General features: G+C 44.3%; 2 protein-coding genes across 6 annotated transcripts in view; one reads left to right on the top strand and one right to left on the bottom strand.

The window, feature by feature from the left end:
- Nucleotides 1-13,872, bottom strand: part of Sec24c (SEC24 homolog C, COPII component) — a 22,686-nt gene extending 8,814 nt beyond the window's left edge. The window contains exons 1-7 of one of the 3 annotated variants that reach the window (XM_085698341.1): nucleotides 13,736-13,872; nucleotides 11,875-12,068; nucleotides 8,597-8,732; nucleotides 3,190-3,362; nucleotides 2,472-2,840; nucleotides 2,023-2,159; nucleotides 764-832 (exon numbers count right to left, since the gene is read on the bottom strand). In XM_085698341.1, the coding sequence (XP_085554467.1) occupies nucleotides 764-832; nucleotides 2,023-2,159; nucleotides 2,472-2,840; nucleotides 3,190-3,362; nucleotides 8,597-8,732; nucleotides 11,875-12,040 (1,050 nt within the window). In that variant the 5' untranslated portion in view covers nucleotides 12,041-12,068; nucleotides 13,736-13,872. Of the gene's footprint in view, nucleotides 1-763; nucleotides 833-2,022; nucleotides 2,160-2,471; nucleotides 2,841-3,189; nucleotides 3,363-8,596; nucleotides 8,733-11,874; nucleotides 12,069-13,392; nucleotides 13,657-13,735 lie in introns of those variants that run through there. The other 2 variants (XM_085698342.2, XM_048426493.2) reach the window with 2 other exon arrangements.
- The window catches only part of Synpo2l (synaptopodin 2 like), a 15,050-nt gene continuing 4,460 nt past the window's right edge, over nucleotides 13,751-24,340 (top strand). The window contains exons 1-3 of one of the 3 annotated variants that reach the window (XM_048426496.3): nucleotides 13,751-13,883; nucleotides 20,881-21,032; nucleotides 21,424-21,938. In XM_048426496.3, coding sequence (XP_048282453.1) covers nucleotides 20,983-21,032; nucleotides 21,424-21,938 — 565 coding nt within the window. In that variant the 5' untranslated portion in view covers nucleotides 13,751-13,883; nucleotides 20,881-20,982. Of the gene's footprint in view, nucleotides 13,884-19,812; nucleotides 20,040-20,880; nucleotides 21,033-21,423; nucleotides 21,939-23,214; nucleotides 23,411-24,340 lie in introns of those variants that run through there. The other 2 variants (XM_048426495.3, XM_048426497.3) reach the window with 2 other exon arrangements.

Here is a 24,340-nt window from a genome sequence, read left to right as displayed (position 1 = left end):
GATCAGGTAAGGGAAGGAAGCAAATGCTGCCTTCCTTTCAGGTGAGCATCGGTGGGTCCATAGAGGAGAGGATAAATGTCCAATCCTTATGGCCCAATCCTCAAACCTCTACTTGTACAAGACATTAAGAAAAACAAACACAAAAAGGATATGCAAAGCTGGTAATCAGACCCTTGTTCAGGCTGGTGACCTTTGGTCAGTTACTTCAAGATGAGTTTGATAAAACCAGAGAAAGTAAAGGGCAAATAAGATTGTATCCCGCAGCAGAAAGAGTTGGCACTTAGAGATACACCAGAGTCTAAGACTCTTCAGATGAGAAGGTGGCCCACACAAAACAAGCAATCTCTTCTTCTCTTGTAAGAAATGCCATGAACCTGTTAAGTTCATAGCCACCCACCAGAACATTTCTTCTCTCATCAAATTGGATGGATGGATGGATCTGCTGCTTGACTCTGTCTGGTTCCACCACATGCCACACACAAGCTTCTGGAGGAGCCAGCAGGACTAAAACCAAAGCTTAACATGCCACCAGGTCCACCCTCAGAACCTGACCATCCATCAACCCATACTCAAGGCACTGCTAACAGCTTGTTTTCTCTTCCATACATGGGATGTGGGGCATGCATATCCTTTAGGAAGGATCTAGAAGGGTTCAGGGAAGAGAATGGAAAGGGATGGACATGTGGATGAGGTGAAGTCACAAGCATGCATGAGTGGCACTAACACAGGGATGACAAGCACATACTCCCACCCCTGCACTTACTGGACTAGGAATGGCATCAGGGTCTATTCTGTGCCTGGTTTTCTGCTGAGGAGGCAGCTCATTAAGTTGCTTTTAGTGTTTTAATAATAAAGGCAGCAGGGGTATACAGGGAGGGAGACAAAAGAACAAGAGGCAGATATTACTTCTCTAACCCTGGTGAATCAGACATGAAGAGCTGGAGCCCAGCTCGGACTGCGGAAGTCAGGGACCCAGTAGATCTGGAATTCCATGTCTCTCTAGTCCAACACTAGGCCTAACAAGAAGACCTCAGTGACTCAGACTACCATGGAGCAAGATAAGGTTGGGTGTAGCAAGCAGGAGGCAAGCAGAACTCTTTAAGGAGGCCCTACTGGGAAAAACCTTGAGGAACAGGAAGTTCCCTAGAAGGCCAAACCTACACCTAAGAACTCTCATGCTGGAAGATGCCTTGGCTGTCCAGCTAGACTCTCCTTTCCACCATGGAAGAGAGAAGGACCAGCTGTCAGTCCTCTAGGCTTCCTAACTGTGGTAGTTCCCCAAAGGAAGAGGGAAGAGAACGGAATGGAATATGACAATGGCTAAGTATGAGGAGGTAACTGACATCGATGTTACAGACAGGATATAGAGCGGGCCCTAAGTGGAAGAACTACTCTCTCTACCCACGTCTGATAAGGAAGGGCTGAGGATTCCAGTGGCTCTGGGGGAGAAGCAACTTCCTCAATGGACTTTACATGTACACTGCCTTCATACACTATGACTGTTCCCCATCCACACAGCAGTGACCTGCCAGTCAATAGTAACGGGAGCATCATCCTACATCACTACCTACATAGGAGCAGAGAGGAACCAGTGAGGCTCTCCTGCTCTGACTATCTAACACCAGAGAGCTCCTACCCGCTTTAGCTATCAAGAAGAATGATGCCCTACTAGATCTAAGGGAGTAACACCTGGCCACTACTACACACACAGAATGACAAAGATGACCATGTTATTATTATGCCCAAGAGCAACAGAACATAGGCCTCGACCCAGAGCTCTACCAACGTGACTGATCACTCTTGGTTCCCCTTTCTTCTCTGTACAGCTGTGGATTAAAACTGCCCTAAAAGACATCGGGGATTTGACATTCCATTTCAAAAGTTTAGACATCACATCTGAGTTCTTCAAGATGAAAGTCAAAAAGGGAATGTTATTAGAGAATGACAAGCAAACATCTCATCTGGGTCAGTCTGCTTATCTGGCAGACATGTTTCCCCAAGACCACATAAGCACCTACTTACAGGGCTGGGGATGGCATCAGGGTCCAGGCGCTTAGGAGGCAGTGGCTGAGGAGGCCCAGGCTGACTGCCAAAGGTAGGCGTTCCAGGGTATGGGCTCTCATAATTAGGCTGAGGGCCTCGGGCTGGTCCAAAGGAACCTGAGAGACAAGGGCACAAGGTTGATGAATTCAAAAATCCCTTCCCTATCTCTGCTTAAGGACTCAGGAAAATAAAAGAACTCTTTGAAACAGATTATGGAATGTCTGAGGAAGCCATTCAAAGAAAGACGACACTATCTGAATGAACTCTCTTAGTAAGAAAAATGTCTTACAACCCTCACATCCTAGTAATGGAACCCCGAAGCTGTTTACCTAATTAACTACTTAGCAAGTAGTACCAAGAAAAACAAACAAAAAGCCCTGAATAGCTGAAGCTTTTGACTTCTAGCCAGATGCTGGGGGAAAACTCACCATTTTGCTGCAGCTGATAACCCGGCTGAGGGGAGTGCATAGGTGGTGGTGGTACTGAGGGTCCGGTCATCTGGCTGCCTGGGGGCACAGCATGAGCAGGAGGCAAGGACACGTGGTTGGGCTGGCTCACTGGGAGACTCCCAAAGCCCTGTCCAGGTGGGAGTGGACCAGTCATGGAAGGCATCCTGGGACCACCTGAAGCTGGGGGTGTGAAGCTGGAAGCCAGTGGTGGGGCAGATCGCAGGGGAGGCTGGACTCCAGGATGACCTTGAGTCTGGCTAAGGGGAGGAGCCTGGCTCTGAGGATAGGAGCCATATGGACCAGAATTAGGGAAACTTCCTGAGGCTGAGGCCAATGATGTTGGTGAACCTGAGAAACAGAAGATGCAGAGGTGGAGGCCCAGTCATTCTGCTCTTTTGATAAATTATTTCTCCTCCCAACAAAAAGGAACAAATATAACTGTCCTTGCTTCTAGAACTCAAAAACACAGGAAATAAAAAATATGCCCAGAGGCGGGTCATGGTGGCCCAGCACTTGAGAGGAAGAGTCAGATGGATCTCTGTGAGCTCAAGGCCAGCCAGAGAGAATGCCAGGACAGACTACAAAGCTTCACAGAAAACCAATAAAATAAAATAAAATAAAATAAAATAAAATAAAATAAAAATGCCTAGACCAAAACTTACGAAAATAGCAGCATCCTGGTCCCACCACTACTTACCATAGCCTAACCCAGAAGAGGGAGGGGCTTGAGACACAGCACCACTGATCTGCATTCCAGCAAGCTGTGCAGTCACCTGTGTACTTGTGGGGGGAGGGCCATAGGGCTGAAGCACAGCTGGCTGGTTGACCTGAGGGGCCATTGGGGACCCAAACTGCTGAGACCCTGGGACCCTGTAAAGAGAATGAAGCAGGGGTAACTACAGGGGTGAGTCGTCTGTTGAAGCTGGCAGATCTCCACACAGGAAGCTACATTATATTCTGGCACTTTATGTTCATCCTGAGATCTCTGATAGCTTCACACTTGTGTAGTTGTGGCCAAATGACTTTTTTCTTTTCTTTTTTTTTTTTTTCTTTTTTGGTTTTTCAAGACAGGGTTTCTCAGTAGCTATGGAGCCTGGCCTGGAACTTGCTCTTTAGACTAGGCAGACCTGGAATGCACAAAGATCCACTTGCCTCTGCCTCCATAGTGCTGGGATTAAAGGCGTGCACCACCACCTGGCTCAAATGACATTCTTGATTGTCTACACAAATAAGATTTGTGGCAAAGCTTACTTTCTTCTAGGTCCACTCCACAAATACCAAGCACCCTGGGGTCAATACTATTTAGTTGACACAGACTGATAGTTATCACCTCCTTAGCCTCAGTGCTATGTGGACAAACTGCTTCAGCCTTGTAATCTAACCTGAAGAAGGCAAAATGAAAGGCACACATAAGCAGACCTACAGCAAGTTTCTACTCAAGAAACACTGAGACGAATCAATGGAACTCGCCTATTCAGCTAAAGTGTGAGAAGAATCAGTGAGATCAGGAAGCAGGTCGGCTGAAACTGGCATTAGATACTAACTGGGAGGATGATGCTCTCTGTTCCAAGGGAAAACTAGAGCAATGACGCACCAGGGAACAGCACCTTGTCACTTTAGTAACTATGCTAGATACTCACACAATGACAACACATTCAAATATGAATACTAATCATGCCAGTATCACTGGATACCTACCAAGTGTAGGTAGCTGTTTGTTTTTGCCTAGTTTGTTTGTTTGTTTATTATGTGTGCAGTGTTCTGCCTGAAGGCCAAAAGAGGGCACCAGATCTCCTTAAAGATGGCTATAAGCCACCATGTGGTTGCTGGGAACTGAACTCAGGACCTCTGGAAGAGCAGCCAGTGCTCTTAACCTCTAAGTCATTTATCTCTCCAGACACCTTCTTTGGCTTTTTTTGTTGTTGCTGTTGTTGTTTTTGTTTTGTTTGTTTGTTTGTTTTGTTTTGTTTTCAGTTTTTCGCGACTGGGTTTCTCTGTAGCTTTGAAACTTGCCCTGGAACTAGCTCTTGTAGACCAGGCTGGCCTCGAACTTACAAAGATCCACCTGCCTCTGCCTCCCGAGTGCTGGGATTAAAGGCATGCACCATCATCGCCCGGCCCTTCTTTGGTTTTTTGAGACAGGGTTTCTCTGTGTAGCTTTGGAGCCTGTCCTGGAACTTGCTTTGTAGACCAGGCTGATCTCAAACTCATAGAGATCTGTCTACCTCTGCCTCCCTAGTGCTGGAATTAAAGGCATGTACCATCGCTACCCAGCTCAAATTTTTTTTCCTGTGAGTGCATGCATACCCAGGGTGAGCGAGTAGTAAATGTGTGGAGTTCAGATGTCAATTCTCAGCGTCTATCAGATTGAAGCAGAGTCTCTCTACTTTCTGCTGCACAGTACACTCCAGGCTAGCTGGCCCTCAAGCTTCTGCCCATTCTCCTGTCTCCACAGTCCATGTCGCTGTGAGAGTGCTGGGATTACAGATGTGCACCATGCATCAGAAACTGAAGTTGTCAGGCACTACCCACTGAACCTCCTCCCCAGCCCCTCCCTGCCTTCCTTATTTTAGCTCTACTAAACAACTAGTACTTTATGTTTGATCAGCTCCATCTGTTCTTTGCCTGTCATTCAGTCGCTTTACCTTCAACTGGTATCTCTTTTATGTGCATGTTGTCCTGGGACTCGAACCCAGTGAGCAAGTACTTTAACAGTGAACTATACCCCCATCCCTAATGCTGCTTTCAACTAATATCTCTGCTAATATTTCTCAAGCTCTTTGTTGGGCTTTGCATTAACTTGTGGTCCATAATATTGAACATACTGTTAACCATACAGCAGATACTCAATAAATCTTGTCAGACTAATTATATTACTCTAGTAGTGTAGATTAATGCTATGAGCTGCCCAGTGTTATTCTGTCAAAGTGTACCACCATACCTTCATATAGCATCTAGTTTTTCTACTTAATCTAACCCTATAGCAAAATAAAGAGACAGAGCAGAAAGAAAACAAAAACACTGAAAGCATGACAGAACAAGCTACAACCAAACTCTAAACCTGATTCCCAACTTCCAAGATTTAACATAGATATGTATACTTAAACAATTCTAATACAGCCAATGACATAAAGCAAATCAGAAAGTACAGCACACTACATCCAAAAGGCCCTACACATATATCCTTCATGATTCCCTTCCCTTTCTCCAAGGGTAAACACTCCTTCCATTGTCTTTAAAACGGTAGAGTGAGGTTTTATTAGTCTTCAGTCATTTATAAACAGAATCATGAATTTTGTATATTTTTTCTAATTTTTATGAAATTTATTTATGATATTCCCATTCCTCATTAAGCCAGGTGATGGTGGCACATGCATTTAATCCCAGCAATTGGGAAGCAGAGGAAGTCAGATCTCTGTGAGTTTGAGGCCAGTCTAGTCTACAAAGAGAGTTCCAGGACAAGGACAACCGGGACTGTTACACAGAGAAACCCTGTCTCAAAGGAAAAGAAAGTCTCTGAGCCAGTCCGAGTATGCCGTTTTCTTCCTCTCTTCATGAGAATGCCTTAATCATTTATTAATGATAATGACCTTCCCAAATCCAATGGTCAATTCTCTGCCCTCCTTCCTGTAACAATGAACAAAGCTGATTACTCTCTTACTTTCATGAAACACTCCTTCCCTCTCGCCCCCTACCCCGCCACACACACTATATAGATTTGGCCGACCTAAAACTTGCTTTGTAGACCAGGCTGGGTTGGAAATCACAGAGATCCACCTGCCTCTGTCTCCCAAGGGCTAGGGCTTTGTATGTGCCTCAGATACCTGGCCTCTCTTTAAATTTTGAATTTCACTTTATATGTATGAGTGGTTTGGCCTTTTTGTTTTGTTTTGTTTTTTGCATATATGTACGTGTTGTGGGATATCTGTACATTGTGTGAAAATGTATTGCTTTGATTGGTGCTATAAAAGGCTGAATGGCCAACAGCTTGGCAGGAGGTATAGCACGACTTCAGGGCAGAAAGAGAATTCTTGGAAGAAGGCAGAGTCGCCATGTAGACGTCGAAAACGCATGACACATAGAAGATGAGGTAACAAGTCATGAGCCTCTTGACAGCATGTAAATTCATAGAAATGGGTTACTTTAAGTTATAAGAGCCAGTTAGAAATAAGCCTAAGCTATCAGGTAAGCTTTCATAATTAATAAGAAGTTTCTGTGTGGTTATTTGGGAGCTGGCAGGAGGGAGATAAAAATCTGCCTACATGTATGTGTGCCATATATGTGCCTGATACCCAAAGAGAGCTTGAATCCCCTGGAACTGTGGTTATCAATAGTTGTGAGCCTCCATGTGGGTGCTAGGAACTGAAGCCAGGTCCTCTGCAAGAGCAGCAAGAGCTATTAACTGCTGAGTCATCTCTCCAGCATCCCCCCCCACCGAAATACTCTCTGTAGGCCTATCTCTTACCTCACTATTGAATCTTTCCAAGGGTGCTACTGCTGACTACACTCCAACTATACGCTGACCTCTTGTTCTTCATCATGTCTACCAGATGAATTTCCACTTCAGAGCCTTTGCATTTGCTCTACCCCCTACTGAAAACACTCTTCCCTTGGATCTTCATGGTTTACAACTCCATTTCACTAAGGTCTCAAACACTTCACTGAGGCTTACCTGACCAGACTGTCTAAAATAGCTCTGAGCTCCTCACGAGTTACCCACAGCCTCACCATACCTTGCATCTTTAGGAATATTTGTCTGTCTATCACCATCTATTGTGTTCCACATTTGCATTTCTAGACTTATACTCAGTGCTAATGAATGACTATGATACACTTGGTAGGTTCCAGAAATGACTTTTCATTTTCACATCCACTATCCAGTTGCACTTTTTAAACTATTAGCAGACCCTATGGGGCTGGACGGTGGTGGCACACGCCTTTAATTCCAGCACTCATGAGGCAGAGGCAGGTGGGTCTCTGTGAGTTCGAGGCCAGCCTGGTCTACAAGAGCTAGTTCCAGGTCAAGCTCCAAAGCTACTGAAAAACCCTGTCTCGGAAAAAACAAAACAAAACAAAAACAACTATTAGCAGAACCCAGACAATTCTGACAGACATAACTTCCCTCCTTGGTGTGGGAAGTCCTTCTGTATATGTATTGCTTTTATTGGAGCTAGGCGGGAAAACTAAACTGAATGCTGGAAGAAAGAAGTGAGACATCATATAGCTGCCAGAGGAGAAAGACGCAAACGGCCAATTGGAACCTTGCCTGTAGGCCACAAGCCTCGTAGTAAAATATAAAATAATAGAAAAGGGTTAATTTAAGATGTAAAAGCTAGCTAGATGTAAAAATATGCTTATGCTATTGGTCAAACATTATTGCAAAAAATATAGTTTTTGTGTGATTATTTCGGGGTGGAGCAGTTTGTTTGGGAACAAACAGGTTCTATGCAAAGAGATGTTGCTCAGGTTCTCATTATTTGTGTAGCTTGCCTTCTGAGTCTTTTCATTTCAGAACTTGCATTTACAAATTTAACCAATCAGTCCTACTAAATGCCTGGTCTAGTGAAAAAGGTTACACAGACAATCTGAGGTCCCTCTTCCTGTTTCTCTCCTAGCATAGGCTAGTGGGAACTAGAACCACTGTGAAAATGTATGACTGGTAAAGGGGGAAAAAAATTCACGTTTACAGAAAGATAATATGGAAACAAACCCAGGTACTAACATGGGTCCATAAAAGGGCTGGACATTAGTAGTACCTGTAACCTGAAAAAAAAAGAAGGCAAGGGCTGGCAACATGGCTCAGTGGGTTAAGATCTTTGTTGTCAAGCCTAAAGATTTGAGTTTGAACCCCAGAACCCATATTCTGGAGAGAGACAACAATTCTTACAAGTTGTCCTGACATACCACATGCACCTCATGGCATGCATGCCCACACACATCATTCATACATACAAAACAAATAAATATAACATAAAATAATTAAAAGAAGACAAACAGAATACGGGGAGGAGAAGAAAGAATCTAAGAACGAAAAAAAAAAATAGATCCTTGTACATCCCTAATCCACTTTTATCACACTGATTTTAGGCTCACCCAGTACATACCTTTGCATCTGAGCCGTGGAGCTTGGCCCATTCTGTATATCACCTTGACCAAACTGGCCATATGTAGTCTGACCACAGGGGGCCTGTGCTGTTGAGGCTGGAGGTGCCCCTGAGGAAGGTGGGGCTCTTGGCACACCTGAGGGTAAAGGATAAACACTAAATGGTTAGGAAATAATTTTCTTCTCCACCTTGAGGCAGGAATGCAAAGCAAGAATCAATAAAGGAAACCTTCATTCCAGCTGCAGAGCAAAAAAGGGTCCATGTAACTCTCACTACAGCAGTGTTTGGCATGTGGATGGACACTCAACAAACAGGCTACTTTCTTCAACATGTTAGGGTGAAGCTATGCAGAGCAACACAATGGAGGACCTTCCTCTGATCAACACTCTCTCTCAGTCTAATACAGCCTTCAACCCTTCTCTGGAAAACATCTCACTACACAACTTAGAAACTCGGAGGATACATGAGAAAGGTGGTACAGAAGATGATGAACAAGAATATAATGAATTATTCTATAAGAAACTAGGGAAAGTTTAGGCACATGCCTTTAATTAGAACACTTCCAAGGCAGAGGCAGGTCAATCTCTGAGATTCAAGGCCAGCCTCGTCAACATACTGAATTCTGGGACAGCCAGGGCTACACAGAAATCCTGTCTCCAGAAAAAAAAAAAAAAATAGGAAGGAAGGAAGGAAAAGAAAAAAAAGAAAGAAACTAAGACTAAAGGGCTGGAGATGTGATCAGTTGCTTGCATAGTATAAAGCCTTGGATTCGACCCCTAGTACCACATAAAAAACTGCCTGGTGGGGACTGGAAAGATGGCTCAGCAGCTTAAGACCTGGGTAATTGCAAAGGACCAAAGATCCAATCCCAGCAACTATATGGTGGCTCACAACCATTTGTAACTCCAATTCCAGAGGATCTGTCTTCTTCTTCTGACTTCTCAATACATCCATGCAAGCAAAACACTCTTACCAGTAAAGAAAATAAATCTAACATATAGTACATGGTGGTGCACACCTATAATCCTGGCATTTGGGAGTCAAGAGAACCAGAAGTTCAAAAACCCCAAGAGGGGAACTGTTAATCTGTTTGTTTTGTTTTGTTTTGCAGTGCTATGCACTGGGTCAAGGGCTTCATGCATGCTACTTATGTTAGTCCACTGAGCTACACCAATCACAAGAAAGGCACTCCTCTGAGCGGCTGTTCTGACCCCCTCTTCTTGGTTTATTTTATATATCCTACCACACTCTTTCATGTTCAATAGCATTCTCCCAAGTCAGAGACCTTTCTTCTCCAAGAGTTCTGTCAGGACAGATGGCCTATCCTAACGTTAATGTTGTTATCTACATTCTCATAAAAGCTGGGCTCTGTCCTTTCCTGGGATCAGATCTCTCCTCCAAACTACTCTCACTAACCTTAGCCATACTGCCAGCATACAATACAAGTGATGAGCTACTTGGGAAATCAGTGTTGAAATGTTGCTGACCCTCAGGAGAGATCAGATTCAGAAGCTGAACTTGGTCACTAACCATAACAAAACCAGAGAGATTTCCCTTCAATGAATCTCAGAAGACAATGACAAGTCAATTCTGATAAGTCAAACCTAAAAGAGCAGAAGTGGACTCTGTCTAATCAAAGTCCCAACCCAGAACAAGGCACTTCTAAAGAATCAAGATCTAATTTTACCCCTTCACTATTTTTCTACAGTGTGACTAAAATAATAATATTTCATTCATTTTCAAAACCTATCCATGCCTTGCCTGACTGGTACTTTTCCACTCTTTATTAAATCTACTTCTGAGACGGCTATGGTGGCCTAGGCCTTTAATCCCAGCACTCAGAAGACAGAGGCAGGCAAATCTCTGAGGTCTGAGCCAGCCTGGTCTACAGAGCAAGTTCCAGGGCAGGCAAGGGTGAACAGAGAAACCACAACTTGAAAAACAAAACAACAAAAACAAAATATATGTGTGTGTTTGTATCTGTATGTATTTATTTATTAGATTTATGTATTTTATATGTTTAAGTGTTTTGCTCACATGCACGAGTGGAGCCTACAAAGGTGAGAAGAGGGCATTAGATCCCTTGAAACTGGAATTATGGAATGGCTGTGAACTGCCATGAGGGTCCTGGAAATTGAACTCAGGTCCTCTACAAGAACAGAAAGTGCTCTTAACCACTAAGTCATCTTTCTAACCCCATAAAATTACATTTATGTATTTACTGTGTGTAGAGATTAGAAGATATCTTTTTCTCCTTCCACGTGTGGGTCTCAGAGATTGAATTTAGATCATTAAGCTTAGTGATAAGCACCTTTACCGGCTGAGCTACTTTTATTTATTTTATTTATTTTCTTATTTTTGGGTAGTTCTGGGGATTGAACTTAGGATCTCATACAAGTTAGGCAAGCATTTTGTTAATGATTTATATCTTCTTTTTGTACTTTTTATTTTTAGACAGAATCTTATCTGATACCTAAGATAGACTTGGACTTACTCTATAGCCTGGAACCCACAATCCTCCTGCTGCAGCCTCCCTCACAGGATTATAGGCCTGTGTCTGTGGAATCTACTCTCTTAAACAACATAGTGTTTGGCATTACTCTAAATCTTCAACCAGCCTAACTGAAAAGTCTTTTATTAATAACTTTACAAGGTCTGCCTGGTAACATGCTGAAAACCAGCTACTCTTTTTGAAAAAGTAAGATAAAACAAAACACTGAGGGCTGGGGGCATAGAATCTAATACAACACCAAGCTTCCTTATTTCACTGATATTATAAACTATCCAAGAAAAGGAAACCCAAGCAAAAGGAAATGAATGACAGTAAAAGACCCAGGAGTACTAAAAGTCATGCATATAAATACACTTTTCTTCCCAGATTCATTTTCAGATAAATGTGTCCCCGAGTCATTTCACAGTCAGAACCAGAAGTCAAGTAAGAAGCATTCTCAGCACATACAGGAAAAGTGATTTCAGGAAAAGTTTCAATCAACAGGCAACAGAAGAGCTACGACTACGACCCTTGCATAGAGCTCTTCATAATGCAGCCAGGTAAGGCTGTCTAGGGTAACATCCACAGAAGTGAGCTGGGATGGAATCTGGAAGACTCATTCCTACTAGATGTCTTCAGGTGGAAAGGGTCACACACATAAAAACAGTGAGACAGACAACTCACGGGCCCTCGTTTTCAGAGGGCTCGGTTCATGTTCTTCAATCACAGTCCTAACTCGAATACTGCTTATTCCCTTCCTTGGCTCAAAAGGAACCTGGGAACATACCTTGGGGAGGTGTCTGCTGATAGCCTGGCAGTGGGCCATTGTAGGCTCCATAGGCAGGTGCTGCAGGGCCTGGTTGCCCACCATAACCGGACTGATGATACCCTGGGTAGATGGGCTGGTTCTGCCCAAATGGTGGAACAGGTGGAGCTGATTGGTTGACATTCATTATGAGAGCATCCCCAATTTGATCTTACCTATGGGGGAAGGAAAAGAACAAAACCAGTCAAAACACTTTCTAAGGAGAGAGTAACTATTCAGAGAAGAAAGGAAGAAGCAGTGATCAGTTGAACCGTAATGTCCTGCCAGTCAGCACCCAGCCACTTTCCCCATGCTGTGTCACTTCCAAGAGGTATCAATTCCAACTTCAGATAGACCTAGTGGAACTGAACCTCAGACATTCGCCAGTGGTATATTTTCAGTGTCTTCTCACAGAGTCCTCTGGCTGATAACTACCATGATGTTACAAGTGAATAAACAATGTTTCCACTTTCCATTCATTCTATCTATCATCTACCTTTCCATTCACCCCATAAACATTTGAGTAACTTCAAATATGCTGGGGGTTTTTTAAGCACTAAGGCAAGAAAAATTGATTAAGTAAAATCCTTCCTCTACAAAAGACAAACTGTAGAGTTATTGTTTGGGAGAAATGGCATTCTTTGTCTGACCTGTAAGAATCCAAATGTTACTCTGACCCCAGCCTTTCCATGTAAGTAGTGTATTAACCTTGCAAACGAAGCATTAAGATTAAAAAAAATGTAGCCGGTGGTGGTGCACGACTTTAATCCCAGCATTCAGGAGGCAGGCAGATCTCTGTGAGTTCAAGGCCAGCCTGGTCTACAGAGAAAGTTCCAGGACAGTCAGGGGTACACAAAGAAACCCTGTCTTGGAAAAAAAAAACAAAACAAAACAAACAAAAAACACCTGAATACTTGGCAAGCAGTATTTCATTACAAAGATCATTCATTTCATCCCTCAAGCAGAGAGCTATGGGTATTCTAAATTCAAAAGCATGTCTGCAATTCGGTTTCTGGTCTGATGTTTGTTTGATAAGTCGCTATCAAAACTATTACAATCTTGAGCAGCAACAGAAGGATGAGTTGAAGGTCCTTTCAAGAGTCATCCCAACAAGGCGGCAGCAGTTTTAAACATCCTTATCAAACTAATTATTCTACAGGCAGAAGGGGCCCAGGAAGAGTGAGACCTCTCAAGTGTTGCCGTAGAATAATGGGCCTCTCTCTCTTTGCTAGCAAAGCCCAAAAGATGAACTACTGCTGGACTGAAAACTCTGTAACCTCAAAGCCATTTAAGGAACTGTCCTTCCAAACCCTAAACCTTGCACATGCCATCAACACTAAGCTTGGGAGACGTCCCTCTCCCCTTTAACTTCCTCAAGTCAGAAGAGAGAAGGACGGAAAAAGCTTGGAGTCAAACTCCAATCTTGACTCCATTCTAGGTAGACCTTCGAGGGTGACAACCCAAAGGGGCGGGGCAAGCTTCCTAGAACTCTGAAAGTACCCGAGATGCGGAGTTTTGGCAGCTCCAGAGATTGAGATCAGGAAGCCAAACCAGCCTGTAGGGCCACGATGAGGGCCGGTTCGTTAAGCAGTAAAGACCAAGCTTCTAATGCCCTTCAACATGCTAGGAAGGCGAAACGAGAGCCGGAACCAGGGCCAGGAGATGAAGGGAGGGGTCTGGGAGCGATCGCCGTTCACGGATGCGGGAGGTGAGGGTCTCTTCCCAGGCCCCGCCCCCAGGCTCCTCCCTTTCCTCTAAAACCGGACCACAATCAGGCCAGAAATACCCTGGCCTCTTCTCAGCATTCCTCCCCACCGCGCAACCTCGCGATGCCACTCCTCACCCGGCTCCAGATCCAGGTTCGACTTCGTTCCTAACGTCAAGGCTCCCAGGCTCGACTTCCGGTTCCGAGGGGGCTGTCTTGCCGTCTCCGGAAGTTCCGCCCCATGCTGTAGGACCGGGAGCCACTCCTTCTGCCACGTCGACCCTAGGTACGCTTCCGGGAGCCCGGATGCTGCGCATGCGCTTTTGTTCTTTCCCGTTATGGCCATTGAGAGGCATCGCTGAAATTTATGGGTTTTTTTCTTCCAGATAGTCCAGGCTTTTTATGGCTTTACCAGCTGAGAGGGTGTTGAGAAAACTAGGTCAGACTATTTTATTACTGCTCCCTTTGTTATGCCGTGGCATATTAAGGACCTCTAGTCTCGTAACCACTTCCTGTTACCCTTTCACCCCCATTGATTTGCATCCCTCAGGTAGATCTCACCCCACTGACCTTTGAGCCACGCGTGGTGGTGGCAGGGTACTAGCCCTTGCTATGAGATTGTGTGCTTAAGTGTTCGAGTTTGAGCCCATTAACTCACTATTTGGACAATTTCTGCCCCAATTTATTTCTTTACTATAATGAAAAGAATGCCTAACAGTGAGTTGAGATGAATTTAGAGACATTTCATAAGACTGTCTAATATAGTGTTCAATAAAGATTAGTGCCATTTCGTGCCGTGTCTTTTTTTTTTTTTTTACAGAGGCAAAACTCTATCAGAATCAAAAGTTCTCTCTGCTCTCTGTTTAAAAACCTACAGTTCTTTCAGTAATCATAAGACCTTTTAAAGAATAATTGTAGCCGGGCGGTGGTGGTGCACGCCTTTAATCCCAGCACTCGAAGGCAGAGACAGGCGGATCTTTGTGTGTTCGAGGTCAACCTGGTCTACAAGAGTGAGTACCAGGAGAGGCTTCAAAGCTATAGAAAAACCCTGTCTCGAAAAAACCAACAACAACAAAAAAAGAGAATAATTGTAAATAATAATTGTTCTTTTTTCTTTCTCCTCCTAGTCAGTTTTTTGAGACAGGATCTCAATATATAGCTAGATTGTCCTGAAACTGGATATGTAATTCAGGGTCACCTTGAATTCACAGTCTTTATACTCTCATCTCCCCAGTGCATGCATTGTAATTCTTTCAGTACTATTTATTCATACAGCTTTAAGCACTTCTTTGGGACAACTCAGGTCATAGGTCTCATGAATAGAGTAAGCAAAGTGTTTTGCTCTCATATGTAGTGGTAGTTATACAGTTGTGCATACTTAGAAAAAATGAGTACTTCAGTTTGCATGTGGGTAACTAACCAGGCAATTGTTTCTGCCCAGTTTGTTGTCTTTATTTTTTTTAATGTATGGGTATTTTGCCTGAATGTGTATTTGTGCATCTTACAGAGCACAGAAGAGGGCACTGGATCCCCTGGAACTGGAGTTACAGAAATGTTGAAAAAGTCATGTGGATGCTGGGAATCAAACCCAAGTCATCTGCAAGAGCAGCTGGTGCCATCGCCAGCCCTGTTTCTGTTCATTTTTAAAGTAACCAGTGGATCCTGGTATTGATGGTATCAGTATCAGCTGAGCCTTGTTAGAAATGTATTCATTTTCCTCTTTCTTTATTTCATTGTTTCTTTGTTCTTTCTCTCTTTCCTGTTTTTAAGTTTTTGTTTTGTTTGTTTGTTTGTTTGTTTTGAGACAGGGTTTCTCTGTGTAGCCCTGGCTGTCTTAAAACTTGTTCTGTAGACCAGCTGGCTTGAACTCCTAGATCTGCCTATGTCTGCCTCCCCAGTGCTGGAGGTGTGTGCCACCACTACCAGGATTTATTTGTTTATTCATTCGTTTATTTATTTATTTTTAGTAGGGGATCTCACTGCAAAGCCCTTCTGGCCTAGAACTCACTCTGTGGTCCTAGCTGGCCTCGAACTCACAGAGATCCTCCTGCCCATACCCCCAGAGTGCTGATATTAATGCATATGCCACCAAACCTGGTTAGAAATGTAAACTTCTGATCCACCTAGATATAGTTCAGTTTTGGAGATGGGGCTCAGCAAACAATAGTCCCTTAAGTCCCTGACACTAAGCTTGGCAGATGTCTCCCTCCTAGATGATTCTCTTGCTGACTAACATTTGTCTAGTTTAATAATTTGCCAAATGTAACTAACATTTGTTGAGTACCTGCCCAAGGCTGAGCCTTCACCTTAGCTGGAACCGTGCCAACACGAGCCTTGTGGTAAAATGTAAAATATAGCCAAAGATATAAGAGCTAGTTAACAATACAATTAAGTAATTGGCCAAGCAGCGATTTAAATAATATAATTTTTGTGTGATTATTTCGGGAGTCTGGGCAGCTGGGAGATTTTAGCATTTATATGATTTATCCTGTTTATCTTTCATTTCACCATAAGAAAGTAGATGTAATCTATCTGACTTGAAGTTACACACTTCCTACTCAGAGCTAAGTAGATCAAGGCTATAAATTGCATTTTTAAATTTTCTGTATCTCAACTTGGCATTTAGCATGGTCTGTAGTACTCTTAAAAATGTTACTGATGAAACAAAACAAGAAACATTAGTGCTGACTGGACATAGTGGCACATGCATGTCATCCCAGCACTCTAGAGATGGAGGCAGGAGGATCAGAGCTTCACACACCATTTATAACAAGTTCAAGGCTAGCCTAAGCTGTATAGTGAGACCTTGTCTCAAAACAGTAAATGAGTAAAGAAGAGAGAGTATAGGTGTGGGTGGAGCTCAGTGTCGGGCACTTGCCCAGGGTGTGTTCATTCACTACCTGGTAGTAGACCAATGAAGCCCCTACAGCTGAGGGTGTGCATGCGTGCGTGCGTGCGTGTGTCTTATTTTAGGGAACCCATAGCTGCCAAAGTTTTCTGGGTGATTCTGCTGTGCACTGAGTATTAGTTAAAGCCTCTGGTATAGCACAGTGGTTGGCCTACAGGTAGTACTTAACTTTTATTAAGGTGTGTTCTTATTATGTTGTCCAGTCAGTTGGGTCTTGACCTTCTGTGCCCAGGTAATTGTTTTGCCTCAGTCTCCTAAGTAGTGGGGACTTCAGATGTATTTATTAAACAAACACACACATAACATAAATTAAAGATAATACAATGGAAGGAATCAGAAGATGTGTAATTTCAGATTAACTCTTATTTCTGTAAAATGTTGATATGTACAATAAAAGTAAAAGATTGGTAATAAATAAAACAGTAAATAAGTAAATAAATAAACAAACAAATATATAAATGGGACTGGAGAGATGGTTCAGCAGTTAAAAATGCTTGCTGTTTTTGCAAAAAAAGCCGAATTTGGTTCCTAGGACCTACACTGGGAAGCTTCAACCTGTAACTTCAGCTCCAGGCCAACTAATGCCTTCTTCTTGTGAACTCACATGCACATACCCACACACAGACACAGAATTTAAAAATAATAAAAATAAATATTTGAATGGTCAATGAGGGATGTCTAGATGCTTTTTCTAAACTGATGGTCAAGTTATAGATTTATAGTGATAAACAATAGAGTAACAAGAACTCAGATATTGTTCTTCTAACTCTAAATTCTGATTTGGGGGGGGTGTGTTGAGACAGGGTTTCTCTGTAGCTTTGGAGCTTGTCCTGGAACTTGCTCTTGTAGACCAGGCCTCGAACTCACAAAGATCCGCCTGCCTCTCCCTCTCGAGTGCTGGAATTAAAGCACCACCACTGCCTGGCTAAATTCTGATTTTTTATAAGTATATCATAACCAAGATAAATAGCTTTTATCACACCAGCAGAAGAGCTATTCCACAAACCTTACCCATTGTTAATCAGTTACAGCATGATAATGTTATGTTTTGTAACGGAAAGAGGTTTCATAATGTGGGACACATTTGTGCAATGGAAACCTAGAAACAAGTAGAGATTTTAATAATATCAACAGTTGCTTGTCTACACACACATCTCTGACCATGTTTCCATAACCTCTCTCCCTTTTGCATAGTGATAATAATTTAGTTCAACAAACATTTACTGAGAACAGCCTGAGATACAGAATATAGTAACATGCAACTTGTGATTTGGGAGGTGGAGGCAGGAAGATCAAGAGTTCAGAGTCCAGTTTGGGTTACATGAGACTGTGCCTGAAAAGAAAAACAAAGCAAAAAGTCAAATTGTGGACTACATCAGCACACATTCTTGCCTTCAACTTTTTAATGATCTAGGAGGCATATAAATAATCTACATGATCGGCTAAAAAATGGAAGTGTGCACAAGATACCTATGTCACCCAAGGAAGGAAAGATTAATCCTATCGGGGAGAAGCTGGAAGACGGCCAGAAAAGGCTTTTAGGAAGAAGTAGAAAGATGTAGCAAAACAAAATTTGTCCACCTAGTGTCCTGTAGTGGACAGACGGATTTCCATAGTTACAGTTACTAGTGACGCCCACCTGCATCAGCCACCTTGGATCACTTATTTTTAGTTCCTTGAATTTAGTTGACTTTAAATGTCACAATTTAAAACTATATTATTTTGTGTGACATGTCTGCAAGAGTGTTGACACACTTCTGCCACTGCTCAGATATGGAGGTCAGAGGACAGTGTTTTCCTTCCACTCTGCTTCCAAGGATCCAGCTCAGGCTGTCAGGCTTGCACAGGAAGCATTTTTACTAAGCCATCTCAATGGCACTAAAATCACTCGTTTTTAAAATTCCACAGCCTGGGAGCTGGAGAAATGGCTCAGTGGTTAAGAGCATTACCTGCTCTTCCAAAGGTCCTGAGTTCAATTCCCTGCAACCACATAGTAGCTCACAACCATCTGTAATGAGGTCTGGTGCCCTCTTCTGGCCTGCACACATACACACAGAATATTGTATCCATAATGAGTAAATAAATAGATATTTAAAAAAATAAAAATAAAATTACACAGCCAAGCAGTGTCTTATTAGTCTCCCACTAGCCTTGCTGTCGAAAACAATATTTGGGTCATAATAACAACAGTCGTGTGAGTTACTTCCCCTTCCAGGGCTTGAAGGCTGCTCTATTGAAATAGCTGACTCTTCACTTGGGCTTTGCAAATGTGGGATGAGTGATTGTTTGATATCAGAGAGCCAAACATACATGAATCTGACAGAGACTATAAAGCCTGGGATATAGCTCAGAACTCCAGCTTTCTCACACTGTGCACACAACCCTGATTCAATCCCTACTGTCACAGGGGGAAATGTAAAACTTGTCTTTGTGCAGAGAACCCATTGATTGCTTCACCACCACTCATCTTTTCCCAACCTCAGATTGTCCTGCTGCTGTTTTTCAAGTGCTCCAAGGTATGTGTGATGGGCAGAGGCCAACTTTTGGAGTCAGTTTCTTCTTTCCACCATGCCATGTGGGTTCCAGGCATAGAACTCAGGTCGGGTGTCAAGCTTGAAATGCTGAGCCACCTAACAGATGTCTTTAACTTATACATATTCCTTAACTGTCCCCTCTGGAGGAAGGTTTGAGGCTTGGGTCTGTCACTTCCTCATTTCTGACCACTAGATGTATAAACTTACTCTTTTTGTTAGTTTGTTTTGCAAGACAAGATTTCTCTGTGTAGCCCTGGTTGTCTTGGAACTTGCTCTATAGACCAGGCCGGTCTGGAACTCAGAGAGTCATCTGACTCTGTCTCTCAGTGACTGGGATTAAACTCTTACTCTTTCACAAAAGTCATCCTTTTGTGAAACAAACGTGTTCAGGTTCAATAGTAAAATCAAAGCAGCATTCTTCCCTAAGGAGTTTAGGGACCAGACCCTATCACTTTTTGCCAGCTCTGGGATTGAATCACCTCTACTGTTCTCACTTTGCTGTGGGCTTTGGAGAAGGTATGGTCCCTGAAAGATTGTACTTAGTCAAAAGTCCCATAGATCTGAGACTGAGCCCTGGCTAAAAGGTCTGTGCAGGAGAAGGGAGGACATGGAGGGCAGGAGTTTGTACTATAATTAGTTTTAGGAGTAAAATAGCTGGGGGAGGGAGAAGAGTACAGCCGGCAACTATTTTAAGAACCTGTGACTGACAGGACATGTGTACTGGACTGTACTGATCCAAGGCCCAAGTTGCCTGCCTATGGCGTGTGGTGTGTGTGTGTGGGGGGGGAGGTGAGGCCTGGGTCGGCAGAAGCAGGACAGCCGGATAGGCAGGCCGGACGGGGGTACCAGCACCTCAACTTGTCTCTGAGGGACACTGTCCAAACTCCAGAGATCAATGGGTGCTGAGGAGGAGGTACAGGTCACGCTAGCAGGGGGAGCACCCTGGGGCTTCCGGCTTCAGGGTGGGGCTGAACAGAAGAAACCTTTACAGGTATCCAAGGTAAGGGAAAGCCCCTAAAGTGATGTTTCATAAAAACGGGAACCTAAGGGAACTTGGGAAGAGTCATGTAGTGGCCTTCTGGGCCAGTGTGGATGGGCATAGTGGGAGGTTGTGAAGAAGAGGTAGTGGGCAGGTGGGCAGGTAAGCATGCTCAAGGCTATAGGGGAGCAGACTGTGCCCACAAGCTCCTGGAGGACTATAAGCAAAGCCAATTCTGGTTTCAGGGAGCAGAGCAAAAGGAAGGCCCTGCTTCAGCACTGTGGGACAAGAGACTGAGTCTGCTCATCCAGTATTTGCTCCCCTATGTGTGTGAGCTTCTCTACTCCAAACTTCAGGAATGTAGGGAAGGTTCTCATTTCTCTCTGACTAATTTGATGTGTGACAAGCTAAAGCAGTCTCTCCCAGCCCAACCCAACCCTGCCCTGCCCTGCCCTGCCCTGCCCTACCCTACCAATGCCTTCAGTGCTCCGCTTTCCTTAAATCATATCCATTTTCTTACTAGGCAAGATTAGGTGCTAGACTTGCTGATTAAGTATCAGCCTTACAGTTTTACCCTAAAGGCTTAGCTTTCTGGGCTGTAGAACATGGGTGATGATAGTACCAACGGTATAAACTAAGAATTAGGTGCAATACTTCATACACTGCAGTGCCTAACCCTCAGGGAGAACTCAATAAATGATAGCCCTGTGTCACAATCTCCCAGAATACCTTTAGGCACCTGAGACATCTCTTTACCCTATTTGCCCTACAAGACAACAACAACAAGAAAGCCCTTTTTGTCCTTTCATTCCATTCTCATTGGAGCTCCCCATGATCCACAATCTCTCCTCCAACATCTTAGATCCGAAGACGGAGCCAGGCTGGAAGAGCAGGACTTCGAGAGAGGGACCAGCTCTTGGCGATCAATGGAGTTTCTTGCACAAACTTCTCCCATGCCAGTGCCATGACCCTCATCGATGCCTCAGGACATCAACTCGTCCTCACTGTGAGGAGGTATGAAGTCCTCTCTTCTTTTTTCTCTAGCCTAGGTCTCATCTTGCCTGTCTTAGCTCTATGTCTCACTGACCTGACTTTGGTAACTAACACGTACCTATTTCTGGTTATTTTTTTCTGCCGAAGAATGCTTGTATATACATCCCAATAGAATGTATCTGCAACTGAGGGATGGGGTGTTGAGCAGGTATTTGAATGTTCGGTGGACTTCAGTCCTTGCCCGTTCCTTATCACATCTTCCTCAAAGTCGTCAGATCCCTCTCTCCTAGCCCACCTATTCCAGCCATATACCAGTATCCTTTCTCCCCTGCCTTGCCCCTTCATCCCTCCAGATCCCCTCCAGAGTCCTGTAACCATTAGACCCTCTTTCAAACTCATCTTTTCCATCCAGGGTAGCAGATGAAGGGTCTGTGAGATCTCCATCTCCAGGGGAGCTTCAGGTGCTGTCACCCCTATCTCCGCTGAGTCCTGAGCCCCCAAGTGCTCCTGCTCCCCAGGCTTTTCAGCCTGGGAGCCTTCGTTCACCTCCTGACAGTGAAGCTTACTATGGAGAGACAGACAGTGATGTTGATGGCCCTGCCACACAGGAGAAACCCCGCCGAACCCGCCGCCGAGGTCCCACAAGGCCCTTCCCTCCAGGAGCCACACCTGATGAGGTGTACCTGTCTGACAGTCCTGCAGAACCAGTACCTGCTAAAACTGGCTCTCCCAGCCAGGGTGACAGCCGTGTGAGCTCCCCATCTTGGGAGGAAGGAACAGCCCTTCAGCCACCACCTGCGGAAGCGCTTCTGTTACCCCATGGTCCACTCCGGCCTGGTCCTCATCTCATCCCTATGGTGGGTCCTGTCCCTCACCCAGTGGGAGAAGATCTTACTACCACCTACACCCAAAAGGCCAAGCAAGCTAGTGAGTGCCTGACTTTTTTGTTTTCAATCAGGATCTGAGTCCTAAGTCTGTGCCTTCACATCCACACATCCTACCTACCTCATGTTCCCTAGAAGCAGTCTTTGGGACAAGTTGAGAAAGTAATGAAGAAGAGAATTATTTTACTCAGGGTCCCCAGTTATCTTATAACTATTATTTTTACATGGCTTAGTAGCTCAAACTAAGAACAGACAACAGAGGTGAAATGGTGAGGGCCTGACGTTTATGATGGTGGTGGCGGTGGTTTTGCTAGATGGCAGGATGAAGGGAAGAGAAAGGACAGTTCCAGGCAGGGAGTACCTAGAAGCAGGCCAAGGCTGTAGGGGCTTTTCACAGTGTTAATTGTAGTCACAGTAAGAATGATACTTTTGACACTTGTGAGTTCATTTGGGATTTCTGGGAACAGGGTGTTGGGAGTAATCATGAGACCTCTAGGAAGTTGGGAAGAAATTTTTGTTTTTGTTTGTTTGTTTGTTTTGTTTTGTTTCTCGAGACAGGGTTTCTTTGTAATTTTGAAGCCTGTCCTGGAACTAGCTCCTTGTAGACCAGGCTGGCCTCGAACTCACAGAGATCCACTTGCCTCTGCCTCCCGAGTGCTGGGATTAAAGGCATGCGCCACCACCATCCGGCTAGGTTCTTGTTATTTTGATGTGAGCTACAGAATGGAATATAGTGAAATTTCTCACTGTCCTATGCCTCCCATTCTGTTTCCACAGACTTCCTTTTTGCCATTTCTGAAATCTCAAGATTCGCTCTCTCTGGTTATCTGTTCTCTCTTTCTCAGGATTTTCTCTTTTCTGAGGACTCGCTCTCTCTGGTTATCTGTTCTCTCTTTCTCAGGACTCATTCTCTCTGGTTATCTGTTCTTTCTCAGAACTCGCTCTCTCTGGTTATCTGTTCTCTCTTCACCATTCTGATTCTCACTTCAAGGAATTCTGTCTTTGGATTTGCATAGAGGCCAAACATGTGGGAGCTTATAGTTTGACATCCTAAGAGTGTTCCCATAGCCTACAAAGAAATTCCAAATGCATGTTCAAGATCCCATACTTATCCCTAATTCTCATTTTAGCACCCCTCCCTTCCCATCATGCTGGGCAAGATTCTATTTCGTGGCTCAGGCTTATTTTTAGCCAAGCAGACCTCACAGTACAGAGGGGTGGGGTGAGGGGCAGGGGAGGCAGGTGCCCATGTCTGTCACAGCAGAAGTTGTGGGACAGGGAAAGAAGGGAGGGGGACAGGTTCTAAAAACAGCTCAGTGAGTTCATTCAACTGCCAGCTCTGGAGACAAGACAAAGGGGCTTTAAAAGGCCTTGGGGTGACTCAAGCTGGTCCTGCTCCAGCCAGCACTGCCTTTCTCAGCATGGAGGCCTTTGAGCCCATCATCCAAGAGCCCCTCAGCCAAGCCAGCTGTGACAAAGCCCCAGCTCCTGAGCTCCAAGACCCATTCTATGCAGGTACTACTCTATCCCATCAAGGGAGTCTGGGGGCTCGAGTGGGGGGCAGTGTCTCGGCAGCGTAGGAAGGCTGGTTGTTGGGAAAGGCCACACTCTCTATCCTCTCTTCTTTTGCTGTCCTTTCCCTCATTCTTTCAGGAAAATGTCACCACCCCTTTCTCAGAATGGGTTGATGCTAAGACTGCATAGCAGGGGGTTATGACATGAGCTGTGTCCACTGTAGGAGAAGAGAGAGAAGCAGGAGTGCCCCGTGATACATGGAGACATGTATGTGCAAATCTGGGAGAAGATATGTGGGATCACGAACGTGTTCTTGTACAGGGGCAACTTATATCAGGAAAACATAATGGCCGTTCACAGTGGGCCTTGGCAGCGTGTCAAATGCTGCCTATTTATCTCACTGTGTTCAGAGTTATCTTATGAAGAGCTAGTCAATAATGTCCTTATTTGCAGGAAGGTAAACGACTGAGATGAAGTAATTCTCCCAAAACTAAAGTCTGACTCCTGTGTCTATTCTCTCATGGAGAATACTATTCGGTGTTATACACGTGGGGACGGAATGAGGACCCTAATTATAAAGCAGCTTGGTATCTTGAGAGGAAAAGTAGATGGAATGTCAAGAATTTTCCAGGAGGAACTGGGGATCAGACCAGAAAGTATCCATGTCTAGGGCGGGGTCTTAAAGCGGGGCAGCCCTTCCTACTTCCTGGCCCCACCTACTCAGGCGCCACATGGCATGTGAAGTCCTGCCCTGGTTCCTCAGCACACAGATCTTCTCATGCCCACCTACCGGTAGGCTCCTCTTTTGAAATCTCTACTTGAAAGGCTGGGCAAATGGGAAAGGAAACAGTTCTGGCCTCCAAAGCTGTCTACCCAGAGCCCACACCAACTTGTGAGAAAGAAGAATATATTTCTTGAAATCCCCTAAAG

This window comes from Myodes glareolus, chromosome 12 (assembly GCF_982192425.1).
Source record: "Myodes glareolus chromosome 12, mMyoGla1.1, whole genome shotgun sequence".
NCBI lineage: Eukaryota > Metazoa > Chordata > Mammalia > Rodentia > Cricetidae > Myodes > Myodes glareolus.
The sequence above is the reverse complement of the archived record's forward strand: the minus strand, read 5'-3'. Positions and strand labels throughout refer to the sequence as shown.